Genomic DNA, 16,743 nt, shown 5'->3' with positions numbered 1-16,743 from the left:
CCACAGTCTAGGACAAACTGACGATAGTGAACCATGTTAAATCCTGCACAGTTCACAAGCGTAAATCAAGTTTATGATTTAGGACTTGACAGAAAACAGTTCTTGAACAAAGTAAATACTTTATTACACGTCTGTACAATATTTATACACATTTCACTATCACCATTTCATGCAGTGCCCTTAAAAGCCTCCAGGGGAAAAAAATCATGAAATATTTAAACCAAAAATGTTCACTCTTGATATAAGCAGACTTCTGTACATGATGCCTGTCCTACGACCATAGCTGATCAGTGGTGAGAAGAGCCTTCCTCTGGCTTCCCATACTGCTTCTCCCACCATTTTACGAATTCCTTCTTGCGCTCCTCCCTCCTAGCGAAGTATTCAGGGTATGCTGCTTTTTCCAGCGGGTGCCAGTAATCCAACACCCAATCTGGGGGAACCACTTCTCTAGCGAAGGCGACGCCACCAGGGGATTTTGTGACTGAAAATAAAACATCACTGTGTTATGATGATTGGAATAACCTTGTATACATGCCTGTAATGGTAAAAGAGTAATGCTGAGGTAACAAAATCCACAATAATTGGAACGTATGTCTAGCAATCGATAATGCATCTTCATGAAGTCATTTCTCACATTTATAGTGATTTCAAAAATCGCCATACATACATAGCACTCACTGTTCTTTTCTTTCGGGTACAATGTATGGCGACTTTTGAATCACCCTGTAAATGTACACTTACGTTGGTTTTCTATGACTATGAAGATGTACAAAGTATGATCAGTAAATGAGCAAACACAAAGAAATCCATGTTTTATCCAGGATTCGAATCTACAAGGTGATTCATATAAACACATTTCTTTATTTCAACATTAATATATTGTCATGGTCAGTGTTAATTTCAGATGACGCAGGGCATCGGATATTCATATATTCTCAAGATTACGTAGCAGTGCAGGATTTGACATATTGCTTCAGTCATTGCGAATATGCAATACATCCTACAAATTTTGAACAGGATGGTGCTATGTGCCATACGTCAAATGAGAATTTGGCAGTGATCCAAAGTTTCTCTGAAGACAAGATAATTTCCTGAAACTTATGGCTACCAAGAAATCCTTATTTAACACCCCTGACTTCTTTCTTAAGGAAGAATTAAGCACTACACACGCTTGGACAATGGATGAACTGAAGGAGATCATTACAAACAAAACCACTGGTATTGTCAACAGCATATTCCAACGAACGGGCTGGTACAACATATGCACAATAAGGGAGGACATTTTCAGCATTAAATGTTAAATTCCCATATCTATGCTACATTTCAGATCTAATACCTTATTGCTTGTTTATTCTTGTTCACATGCACTAATAATGAAATGAGTCAGTTTTATGTGTATCACCCTGTAGCCCCCTCGCTTCACATCAAATCCACCACAGGGGCCAGCAATTACCGTATTTGCCGGTGTATAAGATGCATTTTACCTTTAAAAATAGGCCTGAAAAACAGGGTCTCTCTTATATGCCAACAATAAGTTTACATCAGCAGGAAGAAGGGAATGGGTCAACGGTTCATGAGATGCCGTGAAAACTAAGATGAGGACTTAAATTAGCTCTGGACATGAATTTTTAACGAAGTTTTTACGAAGGAGATTAAAATATATTCTTTCCTTGTTAGATTAGGTAAGTTATTTGTTGAAAGTACACATACTTTATTTACTTAAAGTTTCAGATACAGTACTGAAAGACCATTGTATACTGAAACTGTAGCAACAAGAAAACCAAAACAAGACAATACAAGATGGCAGGAAAAAATCTTACACGTTTGTCAGAAACTGCTTTCTGACAAGAAAATATCAATATTTACAGGCAGGCTATTTTATTATATAAGTGGGGGAGCCTATAGTAAAGAGACCGCTGTAGGAGGGAGAGCTTTATATTGCAGGTTGGCCGTGTGGTTGACTAGGAATTCAGTTTTAATTTTGCCGTTGATGATTTTATGCAAAATTTCATGTCTGTTAGTCCATGACAAGTGTGTGGTGACTGGATATTCAAAACGGACATAATATCTGTTTTAGAGAGGTATCTGAGAGAAGGTATTCTATGGGGGTGGAAAAAGCTGATACAGAATCAACCCTAGAAAGATTAGTTTTAGAAGCCATAGTCCAGATGGGGAAGCAGTATTCAAGAATGGGAGATAAAGGATTTGAAAAAATATGCTAATGCATGATTGGTTTTGGATTTCAGGGAACCTGTACAGAAGACCAAGGAGACGCATGGCTCCTTTACTAGTATATGTAATGTGCTAATTGAAGTTTAGCTTTTCATCAATGATAACACCAAGATCTTTTTGATGGGACTGTTTTTGAGTATAAAGAAGCGCTTTGTTCCTTTTTTAAGGAAATGGTGAGGCAGGAGCATTTCTGAGGGTTCATTTCAAGTTTCCACTGGTGACACCACACAATGTGTAATAGCTTGTAGGATTAGTGAATCACGTGCAGATGAAATTTCTTTGAAGAGTTTACAGTCATCGGAAAAGAGAACTACATTTATGGGGAGAGAAGACAGTCTGGGAGATCATCAAGAAGGAACAGAAGTGGGCCTAAGACACTCCCCTGAGGGACAGCCGACAGGATGGGTAGAAAGCTAGAAGAGTAGCCAGAAAGGTTAACATGCTGCTCTCGTGCATGCAGATAGTATATTAGCAAAGATAGACGTTCCCCACGGATGTTAAATCTGGATTGTAATTTATGACGAAGGAGATTATGGTTAATTTTATCGAAGACTTTTGAAATGTCCAAATACAAGGTCCGCCCATAAAGAAACCGAACTGTCAAAAAAGAAAAAGAAAAAAAGAACCAAACCAAATAAAAAAGTACCATATTCTGGAAACACTGCAAAGAGCTATATCGAAATGTCCCGTCAGTGCATGTTTCAACCTGTTACAGGCAGTCTGTATCGGGGCAAGCGTGCGTTAGATGCAGGTCGTGTGCAGGCGACGTACAAAATATGCGCACCAAGATGGAACAAAGTTACAACATAAAGTTTTGTTACAAATTGGGTAAATATTTTACTGAAATGTTACAGATGATACTTCCTAAAGTGCATCGTGGCAAGAGATGAAACCTGGTGTTTACAATATGACCCTGACTGAAACAAAGAGTGCGCAGTGGAAAGGACAGTTATCACCCGTGAAGAAAAAACACAAAGGTGCTGCTGATCACATTTTTGATTCCTAATGACTGATCCACCATGAATTTCTCCCTGAAAACCAAACAGTCAATCAGTGGTATTATAAGGAAGTGCTTGGTCGACTCAGAAACAGGATGAAGCGGATTAGGAAGGACCTCTGTGATTCTGGCCAATGGTTTCTGTTGCACGATAATGCTTGGCCTCATACCGCATTGTCTGTACAACAATACCTTGCTAAGCATTCAGTGACAGTGATCTATCACCCTCCATATTCTCCGGACTTATCGTCAGCTGAATTTTTCCTTTTTCCCAAGCTTAAGATTGCTATGAAAGGGCAAAGATTTGACGACGTCGCGGACAATAAATTAAATGTTATGCGTATTTTGCGAACACTTACTGTCAATGACTATCAACAATTTCCAAGATCTGTACAAACACTGATTTCCAAGATCTGTACAAACACTGGTCAAAGTGTATTGCCTCCTCTGGTGATTATTTTGAAGGTGATAAAGTCATCTGAGGGTAAGTACTTGTTTTCTTTCTTAAAACAAAAAGTTCATTTTTTTTATGGGCAGATCATGGATAGAGGTGACAAAAGAGATTGGTCGATAAGATTGTACCGAAAGTTTGTCTTCAGATTTATAGATCGGTACAACATTCGCATGCTTGAACAGTTCAGGAAACACACCTGCATGAAAACACTTGTTTAGTAAGAGACACGGAGGGTGAGCCAAGGAGTCAGCAGTTTTGTGAAGGAAAATTGTCGGAATTTCATCAGGGCCTAAGGACTGGCACAAAGAAGTGAAATACTATAAATTAATTATAATATTCATTGATAAAGCTTTTCCCCCACAAATGTGTACAAAAAAGGGGTGTGGTGCATCTTATGCACTGGCAAATACGGTATTTGTTTAGCCAGCAAACCGCAACCTGCATCAAGCAAGTAAGGATAACAGCCAGACCTTGGCCTGTACATTAAATGTACACTCCCTGGACAAAATGTTTAATAATCTGAAAATAAATAATAGTGATGACACACCCTACATGAAGAATCGCTGCGAACTTAAAAGGAACTGTTAACAATGATATGTACATAAAAAAAATATGTTATGAAGCAATTGACTAGGCCTACATTCAAAAACGAACTACACAACAATGAGCAGATGTAAAAAAATAATATTACTAACAATATAAAGGGTCTGTGAGATTCCAATATGGCCAACAATTCTAATTCTATTAAATTAAACAGGATATATATTCAAAATATGTAATTTAAGGCATGGAGTTTATATTTGACATTTCATATATTCATACTCGAAATACATGTCGAAACACGTCACAAATGTTACAGTATATATTAATCTACGAAAAATTGTTAATCGTATAAGAATTTCAAACTCAAATTTACCTAATCAATTTCAAGATATGTTGCAATAAACTTCTGCAAAGTAAAAGGATTAAGACAATTATGTTATATTTTGCATGCAGCCTTCTTTTTCTCCATTCATAAAATATCATATGTGGAGAAAAATTCATGTATAATTCCCAGAGCTAATAATTCACGCAGAATTCCCAGTAAGTAGCCACCCTGATTGATGTCTGTGTGGCTTTTGTCATATTTAGAGGCTGGCAACCCTGATAACTGCTCTCCCACTACATGGCCTCAATAACTCAGCCTTCCTTACAAAATGCTGGAAAACTTGTTTACGTCCTAGCAGAATACATAAATGAGCTGAAGATTTTTTCAAATGAGTTAACCAGATAAGTAACGAGATAACTGTTACATAATTATCTGGTGTTGTCTTTCATTCATGTGTACATGTTAGAATGCCAAATAAACAGATGCACAAATAATGTGCTTAGTACACACCGTGCTTTAGAAACTACAATGTGTTCAGTGGTGCTAACTTTTGAAAATCATTTTGTTGGCTGAACTCAAAAATTTGTTTCATAATTTTATGTAAAATATATATGTTGTAAGTAGGCCGAAGATTTGCTCTAAAATCCTTTTTTCATTCTCTGGCCAGAAAATTTTGCTTTTATGTTTAAAAACGGTTTCAGGTCACCTCTGAGAGGAATACATGAATTTTATAGTGGGTATTTTTGCCTATTTTGTATTTTTTGGTGTCTTCTTGCCTGCCTATTTTGAGTTCTGGTTATAAGCCCCTATCATTCCTTCCTTACGATGTGACCACAAATGGTATAAATATTATAGCACACTGAAAAACATCATACTTGAGATGTAACAAATTATTATGAAATGCTTTGATAACACTCAGTCAGTAATTAAATTGTGAGAATTCTTTAACCCTTAAAGAACAGGCCATGACACTGTCACAGCAGGTATTTAAGGACAGCTCGCAGGTTTTTCTCATAGAATGTTACTTTTTTAATATACTCTAACTTGGATAATGATCCGAGATACACGTTTTAAGTTCTGCACGAGTCTAATTAACAATTAGTAAAGTTTAATTTCACTGTTACTATTAGGGGGGGGGGGAGAGCAATGTCCGAAAAATTGTTTTTGGCAGCTAGGCGGGGTCGAATTTTTTTGTTCTATATTTAAAAATATTATTTTTCTCCGAAAGTATTGCAAATAAGTGCGTAATCAATGGAAAACATACTAGGCATTATGCGGGTACCTATTGAAAATTCATGTCCTGGCATAGCCTGCATGCGGGTTCGATGAATTTCAAATTTCGTATAAAAAATAGTTACTTTCCCTTTTCCCCATCAGGATCATAGCCCAAAGTATACTGAAGAAAATGAGGTATCATTTGTACCTCTAACGTTCTTAGTCCCGGAAATATAAAAGTTAATTTAGAAGCATGCAGAATTTCAAATTTCCCACTGAAAATGCACTCGGCATTAGTGCAAATACCTGAAAAATCAGCCTCGGCATCTAAAGATAGTGTATAATGATGAAACTTTTCTTTTTTTAACTGCTGGACTTTATTTCTGAAATAACTCAAGGACATAATTGGGTGGGCCACTGGCCCATATAAGTTGGCACCACTGCATGTGCTAATACTTACATTTCATCGGCTGATAATGCTGGTTCTCGAACACCCAGACATCCAGTTCATCCACCAACTCCTTTATCCTTGTTGGATCCTTTTCACATACATGCTGGTCCATTTTATGGCGGAAATGAACAGCTTGGTATCTATAGACTAGTCTGAAAATAAAAATATCCAAATATGTAAGTAGTGGTGGCAATTGGGTGCCAAAACTGGGGGGAGGGGCAAGGGAAGTTTAGCTTCTCTTGGAAGACAAGGTTCAGCATTAAGAGGCCATAGTGTGGGACAAAAAGTTTGGGGGAACTGCCCTTGCTTGCCCCCCTTAAGACAGAAATGCTCTTCCCTTCCGTATTCTGAATTTTTGCAAGGTCTGCAAGAGTGTTAGGAAAGCATTTGTCTTAGAAAGAAATAAGTTAATTTTCTTTGTTTTCGCAAGAAATGACTTTTCTTTTCAGCCAGATTTTTACAATATCTTGAAGAAAAACTTTGCATGAATGAATGAGTCAGTATATTTTATACATTTTGGTTAACAGTAATTAATGATAAAATTATGGATAGCAAAATATATAAATAAAATATTTATACTAAAAAATATGAGATAAATGAAGCTCGGGAGTAAAACTTGATAACCCACAAAAGAATGGAACTTAGAAAAATGTAGCTGAAAGTTAATTCATTGCAGGGTGGCTTATGGGTTACTCAGATCTTTCCGTGTGTTTCTGACTATCAGAGGTGACATGTCCTTTCCGTGTGTTTTGTCTTTAGTTTGGGCTTTGGAATTTAAAGAGTGGTCAAGCTGAATTGTAAGATGCTGTTATTTCTTTCACTGCAATGGATTTATGCACATAAGTATTTATTTTGCAAAGAAGTAAAATAAATATACTTATTTTTCTTTGTGAAAACTTAGACTTCGATTTTATTTGACCAACGGACAGAGATATTACCCCTACCCTGAAAGGCATCAAGTGTTTTCGTGTGATCATTTGTGTGTGTGTGTGATTTAAGTAATGTTCTTTGGATAAAAGAACACATCAGAGGTTACTGAAGGAGCTTCATTCACTATTGTACAGCAACTTTAGACTGTGCAGGATTTACATCCAATGTTAACTCAATTTTGAACAGAATGTGGGTTATCAAGTTTTGCTCCCAATATGCCAGAAACTGAGAGCATTACACAGTGGCATAGCAGTCACAACCGCAACCCCTACTGTGTGAAGAGGTGCAATGTTCTTTTTGTGTTCCTGAAATTTTGGATTGTTCCAGAAATTCAACAGATATTGTGGCTTGGAAAAAATCGATTTGCGAAACAGATGTTGGTCAACAACAATTCAATTCAAACTGGAAGTTCTTAAAGGCGAAAACTAATTTCATTAATTATTGTTGTTGTTGTCACTGTTGGTGAACTTGGAATACATATCCACAGATTTTGCTGTATTGTACACGTCTATGGGAACCAGAAATAACATCATAACTCCGTGTTCATTATTATTAATTTTTAATACATAGGACATTGTTGAATGGGTTCACAGTAGATATCTGACTCAGCCAGAGGATTCCAGGGCATGTGGAGCCCCTCTGAAATGCCTAATTAACTTCCTTGCAGATGGGCATCCATAGAAAATAGAAAACTCATACCGTCATAAACTGTGTCTACAGTTATCAATCTAGTTCTGTAGCCATGTAATAAACAGTGAAACTTCGTAAATCATGAACTTGTACTTCTAATATTAGTTTTTTAGTGTGCCATTTAAAATGTAAGTTCATACCAAATATTTTTGGCATGAGTTTACAACACCGGACCACTCTCCAATTTCTATAAAATTTCGCCTACTTACTAATTTTGGTGTCCTGATGACGTATCTGTAGTTCATATTTGGCCGTCACTTGTTAAAATTGTACATTTACGTGTACAACTTGTAAAATAACCTTGCGATTTACCACGGTGATTGTCCATACACAGCAATTCGGAACCATCTTTCTTTCGCAATTAATTAGCTAATGGTCTTCCTTTACGCACAACAATCTTGTTGACGACAGACGAGGAATGCCTACGAGGTTAGGTTAGGCCTGTTAGGTTAGGTTCCATTAGCATAAATACAAAGAAAAATTAATATTTTAGCTAAGAGAACTATACCTTATCTTGCCTGTTGATTTCTTCATGTTGGGAAAATTGTGTCTTCCGTGGAGCTATTGTTCTTATGGTAGGGTTACGTTACATTAAGAAAACATAGTTTATTTCGTTTTATTCTCGATTTCCATGCTTCACCGCCAATTATTACATGCAGATTCGTGATTAGGAGTTCACAATTAGTGAGTAGACGAAATTTCATAGAAATTGGAGAACGGTATTGTAAACTCGTTCCATATTTTTAAGGTGGCTCCAAGTCTTTTCATATTCAAATTTAACACCTGTCATATATAACACTTTATTTTATATTTAGCTGTACTGTGACAAGGCAGTTGATATTTCTTTAACCCCTTCCCTGTGTTTGCCGTAATATTACACCCTTGGTCACTATAGCTTATTCTGTGGTGGGCATAATATTATGCCTGCAAACATCTCTGACTAAAGTAATCTGTGTTGAACGGAATAATACGTTATTTGTTGGTGAAACATATGTTTTGCTATTGAAGAAACAACAACCTTTTTTTAGTCACGATTTTCAGTGCCGACAAAGAAAAAGAAGTAGTAGTTCAGAGGAAAGTAAGCTGTTCTTGTATTATGCTGACAAAGTGCAAATGTGAGTTCGTTTGTGTGCAGCATTTAGTCAGTTGCTTTATGTACATTTTTTTGGTGTTGCGTTATTTGAACTGTTGGTGATTTATTTTTGGTTTTTGAGTTTCTAATAGTATTGTATTAATTTCTCTTCAAAAATACATTTCTCTGATAAAAACTGCCTGCGTTTCAAAATTCACCTTTGCACCATTCCTTCCAGTTTTCCTTCAACTTTTTCTTCACCCTCGTTAGAAGGTCTGCGTACCAGGATTTCAGATCCAGGACAGGTTGAATTACCCTAGCTTGTTTTGCATACAAATCTGCCATATCATTTCCTAAATTTTGACAATGTGCTTTAACCCAGGTCAAATGAATTATCTTTCCCCTGCTCCTTAAATTTTGTCAAATGAATTATCTTTCCACTGCTCCTTAAATTTTGTCTAGTTTTTACACAGTTTATAATGCATGGGGAGCATTTAAATAATTGGACTGAATTGAATGTAATACACTTTTCAAATCTGTTAATATTAATATATTTTTTCTTGCAATTTTTATGTATAAATTAGTGCTTGGTAGATTGCATAAGCTTCAGCTGTAAAAAAAAATCATAATTGATTCCTTCTTCTGTACATAATAAACAGCACATCCTACATTCTCACTACTATTTGAACCATCTGTATATATAAAGTAATAATCTTTCCACGTAATCATATCTTGTATATTGTTCAGGAAAATAAATATCTTTATAGTCACAAACAGGAAAATCGAGAGTATAAATGGGTTTACTCCTTACTATAAATAATTTTTGATGATCCTCATAGTACTCATTATATAATTGCACCCATCCTATATCTTCGCAGTTGTTAATTTTGCCTGTATCATATAATTCAACCAAGTCGAATAGAATGTCGTTAAATGGATGATTAACTTCTGACATTGTTTTCAACAGATATTTAATGGACATTTCTCTTATTAAAAGTTGGAACGACTTAAGATGACCAGACCCCTCTCCGATTTTCTTCACATTTGGCATACTCACTAATTGAGGCCTCCTAATCACGAATCTGAAGTTAAAAGCTTTGGGAAACTTCTAGAAATTGCAAAATAAGCAAAAATAAGGCGTTAGTTTTCGGAATGGAAACAGTCTATTTTCGTGAATTTTTTTGTTTCACAAGCATATATATATATATATATATATATTCCTGATACTACCACGACACCAAATTTTAACTATGTTTGCCTAACCTAACCACACTTCAATGGCTCGTGGGGCTAGCGCCAATGGTTTGTGGGACTAGCGTTAATGGTTCGCAATTATTTTGCAATTTCTAGAAGTTTCCGACAAATTTTAACTTGAGATTCGTCATTAGCAGGCCTCAATTAGTAGGTATGCCAAATATGAAGAAAATCGGAGAGGGGTCCGGTCATCTTAAGTCATACCTAAAAGAATAGTATCCCCGAAACGTCTGAAATTCCTTTATTTTCTTCTTTTTCACATTGGTACTTATGTATTCTGCATTCCTAAGGATTCTTCAAGGTGGCATTTCGTTCTTTTCACGCAAATAATCTCAATTTTCGACATAGCCAGTAATTCTTGTTTGTTCATTTTTGCTTGTGTTACATGCAATATGGCGGAGAAATCTTGACTAGCGCTTTCCATGATCAGTGGTTATGCAGTTTTGCAACCTTCTTCATCAAAAAATACCTACTTTCGTGTTACTGATTTCGTATTTTTTTCTAGGTTCGAAAACCCCACGAACCATGCACGTAGCCCCACAAACCATTCATAAATAAGCCAACGAACCATGCACGGATAGCCCCACAAACCATTCATAAATAGCCCCATGAACCATGCACAGCAAGGTTAGGTTAAGTTAGGCAAACATAGTTAAGATTGTCATGTTCTTGGAAAACAACGGTGTGTTTGTAAACACTGACCGGGGGTTACATCATCGAACGCACGCAACATTTGATTCACGTAGTGGAAGGACATAGAGGCAACAGCTTTTGCGCATTGGACAGACATCAATCTTCAAAAATACATGATTTAACGGCGAAATAAATTAAGCGATGGGAAAAAAACACTTCCACGACCTTTCAAAAGTGTACAGAAAGTCAGTTTGGTAAGTACTTTCTCCTGTAAAATTGAAGAAATACGTTTCGGGCATACTAAAATTTTACCTGATTTGTATTATTCTTATTTAGCGTTGCTTTTCTTCAAATCTTGGCTGATCGCGACGATGGAGATGAATGGTTTTGTGTAAATTAGCAGTAAAGACAATGGTTCTATTTTTAAAATGCACATACTGAAATATAGGGTCTCACTGCAGAACATGGGCTGCTGTTTTCCTCTAAATACACGAACAAAATTTATATTCACACAAAGTACGTACCTTCTGCATCCATTTTCCAGTGTTACATTCCGGATTACTATTATATCATTGCGTGTAAAAAATGTTTTTCCTGCTACTAAAAGCAATGCATTTGTCCATTCGTTCGCATCCATATTACGCACAGTTGCTTACATTTGTTTCGGGGTCTTCCTCTCCGCACAACAGTTTTGCCACCTTGTGTTCCAACATCATATCCCTTACGCACAGTTGCTTTTATTTGTTTTGACTTATTTGAGGAATGCCTACAAGGTTAGGTTAGGTCTGTTAGGTTTCATTAGCATAAATACAATGAAAAATTATTATTTAGGTTAAAAGAACTAAACCAAGCTAGTCTAACCTGACAACGTAGGCATCCAGCATTAAATTAACAAGCTTTTTCCCGTGACGTCAGAGCTCATGTGTTGTGCGATAAGCGAGACCTTTCGCATACATTTCGTTTAGCAGCATTCGAGTTGATTCTGTAAAAATGGCTTGGCAACAGGGATTCTGAACAGAAGAAAATTGTATTTGGTTTTGGGAAATCACAATGATTGTATATCTTGGTGCGAGAATAACGGTCGAACTTTGGTTTCCAACGTGAATATATATGCGAATTTCCACTAGGATACACTCTTTGAAAATCATTTTTTGATGTTTTCATTCAAAGGGACTCTATAGAAAAAGGTGGGGCCATGGTAGCGGTAGGTCAATTACCTCAGGGGTGGAGCCCGGAATCAGGGGGCAATTAATACTACTTTTTTCCACTTCCAATTGTTTCCTCACCTTAAATTTTACATTTCTGGAATCCTTGGTTCATACCCTTTCCAACGATGTATCATACATATTTCTATTAAGAAGGGTCGATTCGACATCCTTACCTCCTTCATTCCCGAGGTTAGTAGCTTTTCGTTAGGTTAGATTAGGTAACCTTAGTTTTTCTTATGTTCTGTTATTTTACATTATTCATTCCCTTACCTTTTTCTTCATTTTCATGCAGAAACGTGTGAAACAATGTCACTTTTTCGATCGTTTCTCCGCTTTGGAGAACGTCTATCCTGGACACGTAATTTTAGTTCTTTTCAAAGAAAATTTTTTTTCTGCACTTTCAAACTTACTTTAATACCTTACCAAAAAATTATGAAACGCATTCCTCCTAAGCAGCCAATATTCTGCTTTTGAAAGGTCGTGGAAGTGTTTTTTCCCTTCGGTTAATTTATTTCGCCGGTAAATCATGTATTTTTGAAGATTAATGTCTCTCCAATGCACAAAAGCTGTTGCCTCTATGTCCTTCCACTATGTGAACCAGATGGTGTGTGCGTTTGATGATTTTAACTATGTTTGCCTAACCTAACCTTGTCGTGCATGGTTCGTAGCTTGTGGGGTTTTCGAACCTGGAAAAAAATACCAAATCAGTAACACGAAAGTAGGTATTTTTCGATGAAGGTTTCAACACTGCATAACCACTGATCATGGACAACGCTAGTCAAGATTTCTCCGCCATATTGCGTGTAACGCAAGCGAAAACGAACAAACAAGAATTACTTGATATGTCGAAAATTGAGATTATTTGCGTGAGAGAAAAAAAAAACGAAATGGCACCTTCAAGAATCCTTAGGAATGCAGGGAACGAATTGACAATATAGAGAAAGTCTCCAATTTTGTTAATTTTCGGTATACTAACTAATTTTGGCCTCCTAATCACGAATCTGTTGTAAAAAACCGGGGGTTACGTCTGGAAATTTGAAAAAAAAGCTGATTGAATTTTTTTTATATATATATATAGGTGCATATGCATAGTTTTACGAACGAAAATGTAATCTCCTGTCATTGTTTCCAACCACGCCTTTGTTTTACAAGAAAATGATTTATAATAATAATAATAATAATAATATTTTATTGTCATTAAGCTTGCACAGCAATAGACAACGTCAAGAACAAAATACATGTGAAATATAATATAAAATAATATAAAATTATAACCCATTTTATGTTTAAGTTGCACTAAAATACAATATTTTTAATTTCAAGAAATTCTTGAGTTGAGTACAATGGTGTAGCAACTAACCAGGCATACAGTTTATGTTTAAATACATTCATAGGCATATTTGTCACATCAAGAGGTAGCTTATTAAATAGTCTTAATCCTAGAGCTTCATAACTATTCAGGGATTTTGAGAGTCTATGATAGGGTATATTTATACGCCTGCTGTTTCTTGTAGTATAGGAATGCACATCTTGTCTACTCTGTAGCTGTGGCAAATTTTTCTTTACATACAACCGCACAGTGTAAATATATAGATTTATCACAGTCATAAATTTTAACTTAATGAACAGTGGCTTACAATGAACTAATTTGTGTGAGTTGGTAATTATTCTCACGGCTTTTTTCTGCAGTATTAAAATTTCTTGTACATAACTGCAGTTCCCCCAAAGTAAAATTCCATATGAAATAATGCTTTGAAAGAAAGCGAAGTAAGCTGATCTTACGTAATCTTCAGGTACATGACTGTTTAGATTCCTTAACAAATATATAACCCTGGAGAGCTTGCCAGTTACGTATTTAATATGTGGTTCCCATGATAATTTATTATCAATGACAATACCAAGAAATTTCACATTGTCTGATCTATTATCGATTGGGATGCCTCTAAGACTGAAAAACATATGCTGAGTTTTACTTTCATTCAGCAAAAAACCATTAGCTCTGAACCATAAAGAAGATTGATACAGGGTATTATCAGTTACAGTGACGTGCGGTGACGTCTACACTTGGGGTAGCAGTCAGTGGCGTGCTCAAGAAGGGGGGGGGGTGTTGGTGTGGGTCACACCCGTTCTCCCTTTAGGGCCCAGTATTCCTAAAAAAGTGCACGTAACCCCCACCCACATTCGAAAATAAAAAACGATTTGATTTTACTCTAAGCCAGAGATCCTGGGTTCGAATCTCGGCTTGGCCATGGATATTCTTTGTGTGTGTCCCTTTATCAATTTTATCGTACCAAAAGTGGCGAAAAAACAAAGTAAAATAAACCAAATCATGCAATCAATCAATGATTTGATTTCATTTTTGTTCCTTAGCGTCGCTTTTTTTGTCACATTTGCTTAATTGCGAAGATGATACGATAAAATTAATGCCCAGGTCTGGGTTCGAACCCGGAACTCCTGGTGTCATAGCGCGCTGTGATAACAACTCCCCCACGGTTGGTTGATTTGGTGTTTTAAGTGCACTTTGTGCACAGAAACAAAATAGGTAAGAAAACACAACACTTTTTTGTAGTTTCTTCAATGATATTCATTTGACTTTTTGAGTTCCGAGATACATTTTCATTCCAAATTATTTCATTATTCACTGCAACACATAGGACAAGAATGCGCACTCATCACGGGTTCAAATCCTGGCCTGGATTGTTCATATGAGGTCCCTTCATCAATTTCATCATATCATCACTCATCCTCATTTTCGCGATAACCAAATGTGGCAGAAAAGCGAAGTAAAATAAACCAAACCAACAACAATATGAAAGCACGTTCTCTTGCCCAAATAAATACATCCGTATTTATGACTGTTAGAGGCCAAGATTAGTATATTTAAATAAAAAACTACTAAAACGAGAGTGACAGAGAGCCTGAGCACACATTTGTAATTTAATCATTATATGTTCCATATTTGAAAAAAAAGAAAGACAGCATAACATTATTGTCTGCACATAACACGTTCTCATTTCATAAATAATAAAACTACATCCCATATTATACATACATATTGTACAACGTGTAAAAGGTTGTGTAAATATAGAGAACATAAGTACTGCAGAAAATTTTACCCTGAGTTCTTTAGAGGATTTACAAAAAATCTATGAGAAACCAATCCCCTATCTGTCCTATAGGAGATAGACTGGGCGACCTGAAAGCACGGGCTTTCAACCATTGCAGAGGGGGGCGAGGGGACAAGGGAGGTAGAGGTAGAAATCTTCCTTTTCTACCTGGAAACTGGTCTGGCGGAAGAAGAGCGAGCTAGGGTATCCAGCCAGCTTTGCCCGCGGAGAACACCGATGGACGAGAAGAGGGTGGAAAAAAAGGTGTTGCATATGAGCTGTGGTGGCTTTAACAAGACAATAAATATTGTGATTTGAATATAATTCGAGATGTGAGATTGATTGATCTATCTCTGCTAGACTAGCTACTCCTCAGTGCACGTCACTGATCAGTTATGCCTTTAAGAGTGTTAAAGTCAGAGCTGGCATTAAAGAAGGTAGTATCATCTGCATATAGTATTGTGTGAGCAGTGACGCAAAATGGTAAATCATTCATCATGAGAGCAAACAATAAAGGCCCAAGAACCGAACCTTGAGGTACACCACATTTGACCTCTCCATTCCTATGCAGACAATTTGTTTACGGTTCTGAAGGTATGAATGATATAGTTTAAGATCTGTACCACCAATGCCATAGTATTTAATCTTTTTTAAAAGTGAAGTGTGTTCTACACAATCAAAAGCCCTGCTGAGGTCACAGAAAGAGGCCTGAGCAAAGTCCTTAGTTTCAAAAGCCTTAAGTACATTTTTGACTACCCTTCCTGAAACCAAACTGTGATTTGCAAATTAAGTTATTATGGTCCAAGTAATTGCATAATTGATTCTAAAACTTTTGAAAACACTGGAGTCAGTGAGATGGGACGGTTCAACTTTAGTACGAACCCTATTTTTTAGGTGAAATGAATGCTAATGGAACCTAACCTAACCTCCTGTGAATGGTTCGTGGGGCTACCGTCAATGGTTTATGGGGCTACCCGTGGATGGTTTTTGGGACTAACGTCAATGATTTGTGGGGCTACCCGTGAATGGTTTTTGGGGCTAACGAACAAGGTTTCATCAAAATGTACAATTTCCAGACGTGACCCCCGGTTTTTTACAACAGATTCGTGATTAGGAGGCCAAAATTAGTTAGTATACAGACAATTAACAAAATTGGAGACTTTATCTATATTGTCAATTCTTACCCTTGCAAAATACGAACGTACCAATGTGAAAAAGAAAATAAAGGAATTTCAGACTTTTGCCGGATACTGAAATTTTAATAATGTCTGATACATTAGTACCAATACTTACGTCTCCTGATAGACGGCTTGCAATATTCTTAACGCTTGTTTATATAAACTACAAACTCGTCTAGTATGTGACAAAGCACCTGGTACAACACTAGTTGCCATTTTAACTTTGATCTCCTTCTCGACCAGCGTTGCCAGAGACATGTGCACAGAATCCACGAAAGCTGCTGTGAAAATACACACACTGATTTTGAAATGGGGCTTTCATTGCCAAACTTATTTGCGTCCCTAAATAATTTCGTTCGTCATTTGGTTGCCCTAAGCTTTACATTGGAGCTCGATGGGATGGCTATTCAAATGTTATTTTCAATGAAGGTAAGAATTTCTCGTGTAAATCGAT

The 16,743-nt window shown here is 36.6% G+C and overlaps 1 protein-coding gene across 1 annotated transcript; it reads right to left on the bottom strand.

Moving 5' to 3' along the window:
- Positions 1–99: 99 nt before the first annotated feature.
- On the bottom strand, positions 100–16,528 carry ND-B22 (NADH dehydrogenase (ubiquinone) B22 subunit). The gene is made up of 3 exons (XM_083112996.1): positions 16,405–16,528; positions 6,227–6,369; positions 100–481 (listed from the first exon to the last, which is right to left on the bottom strand). The coding sequence occupies exons 1-3, from the start codon at positions 16,503–16,505 to the stop codon at positions 288–290; spliced, it is 438 nt and encodes a 145-aa protein (XP_082969122.1). The 5' UTR covers positions 16,506–16,528; the 3' UTR covers positions 100–287.
- Positions 16,529–16,743: the final 215 nt, after the last annotated feature.

This window comes from Lepisma saccharinum, chromosome 27 (assembly GCF_977018435.1).
Source record: "Lepisma saccharinum chromosome 27, izLepSacc3.1, whole genome shotgun sequence".
Taxonomy (NCBI): Eukaryota; Metazoa; Arthropoda; class Insecta; order Zygentoma; family Lepismatidae; genus Lepisma; species Lepisma saccharinum.
Note: the sequence above shows the minus strand (reverse complement) of the source record. Positions and strands in the feature narration are given on the sequence as shown.

Bases quoted from the DNA above. Each gene is read 5' to 3' on its own strand.
- ND-B22 (XM_083112996.1), bottom strand. From the start codon at position 16,505: ATGGCAACTAGTGTTGTACCAGGTGCTTTGTCACATACTAGACGAGTT. The intron at 6,370-16,404 runs GTAAGTATTGGT...TTTTATTTTCAG, and splicing joins CAAGCCGTCTATCAGGAGAC to ACTAGTCTATAGATACCAAG. The intron at 482-6,226 runs GTAAGTATTAGC...TTTTATTTTCAG, and splicing joins GCATTATCAGCCGATGAAAT to TCACAAAATCCCCTGGTGGC.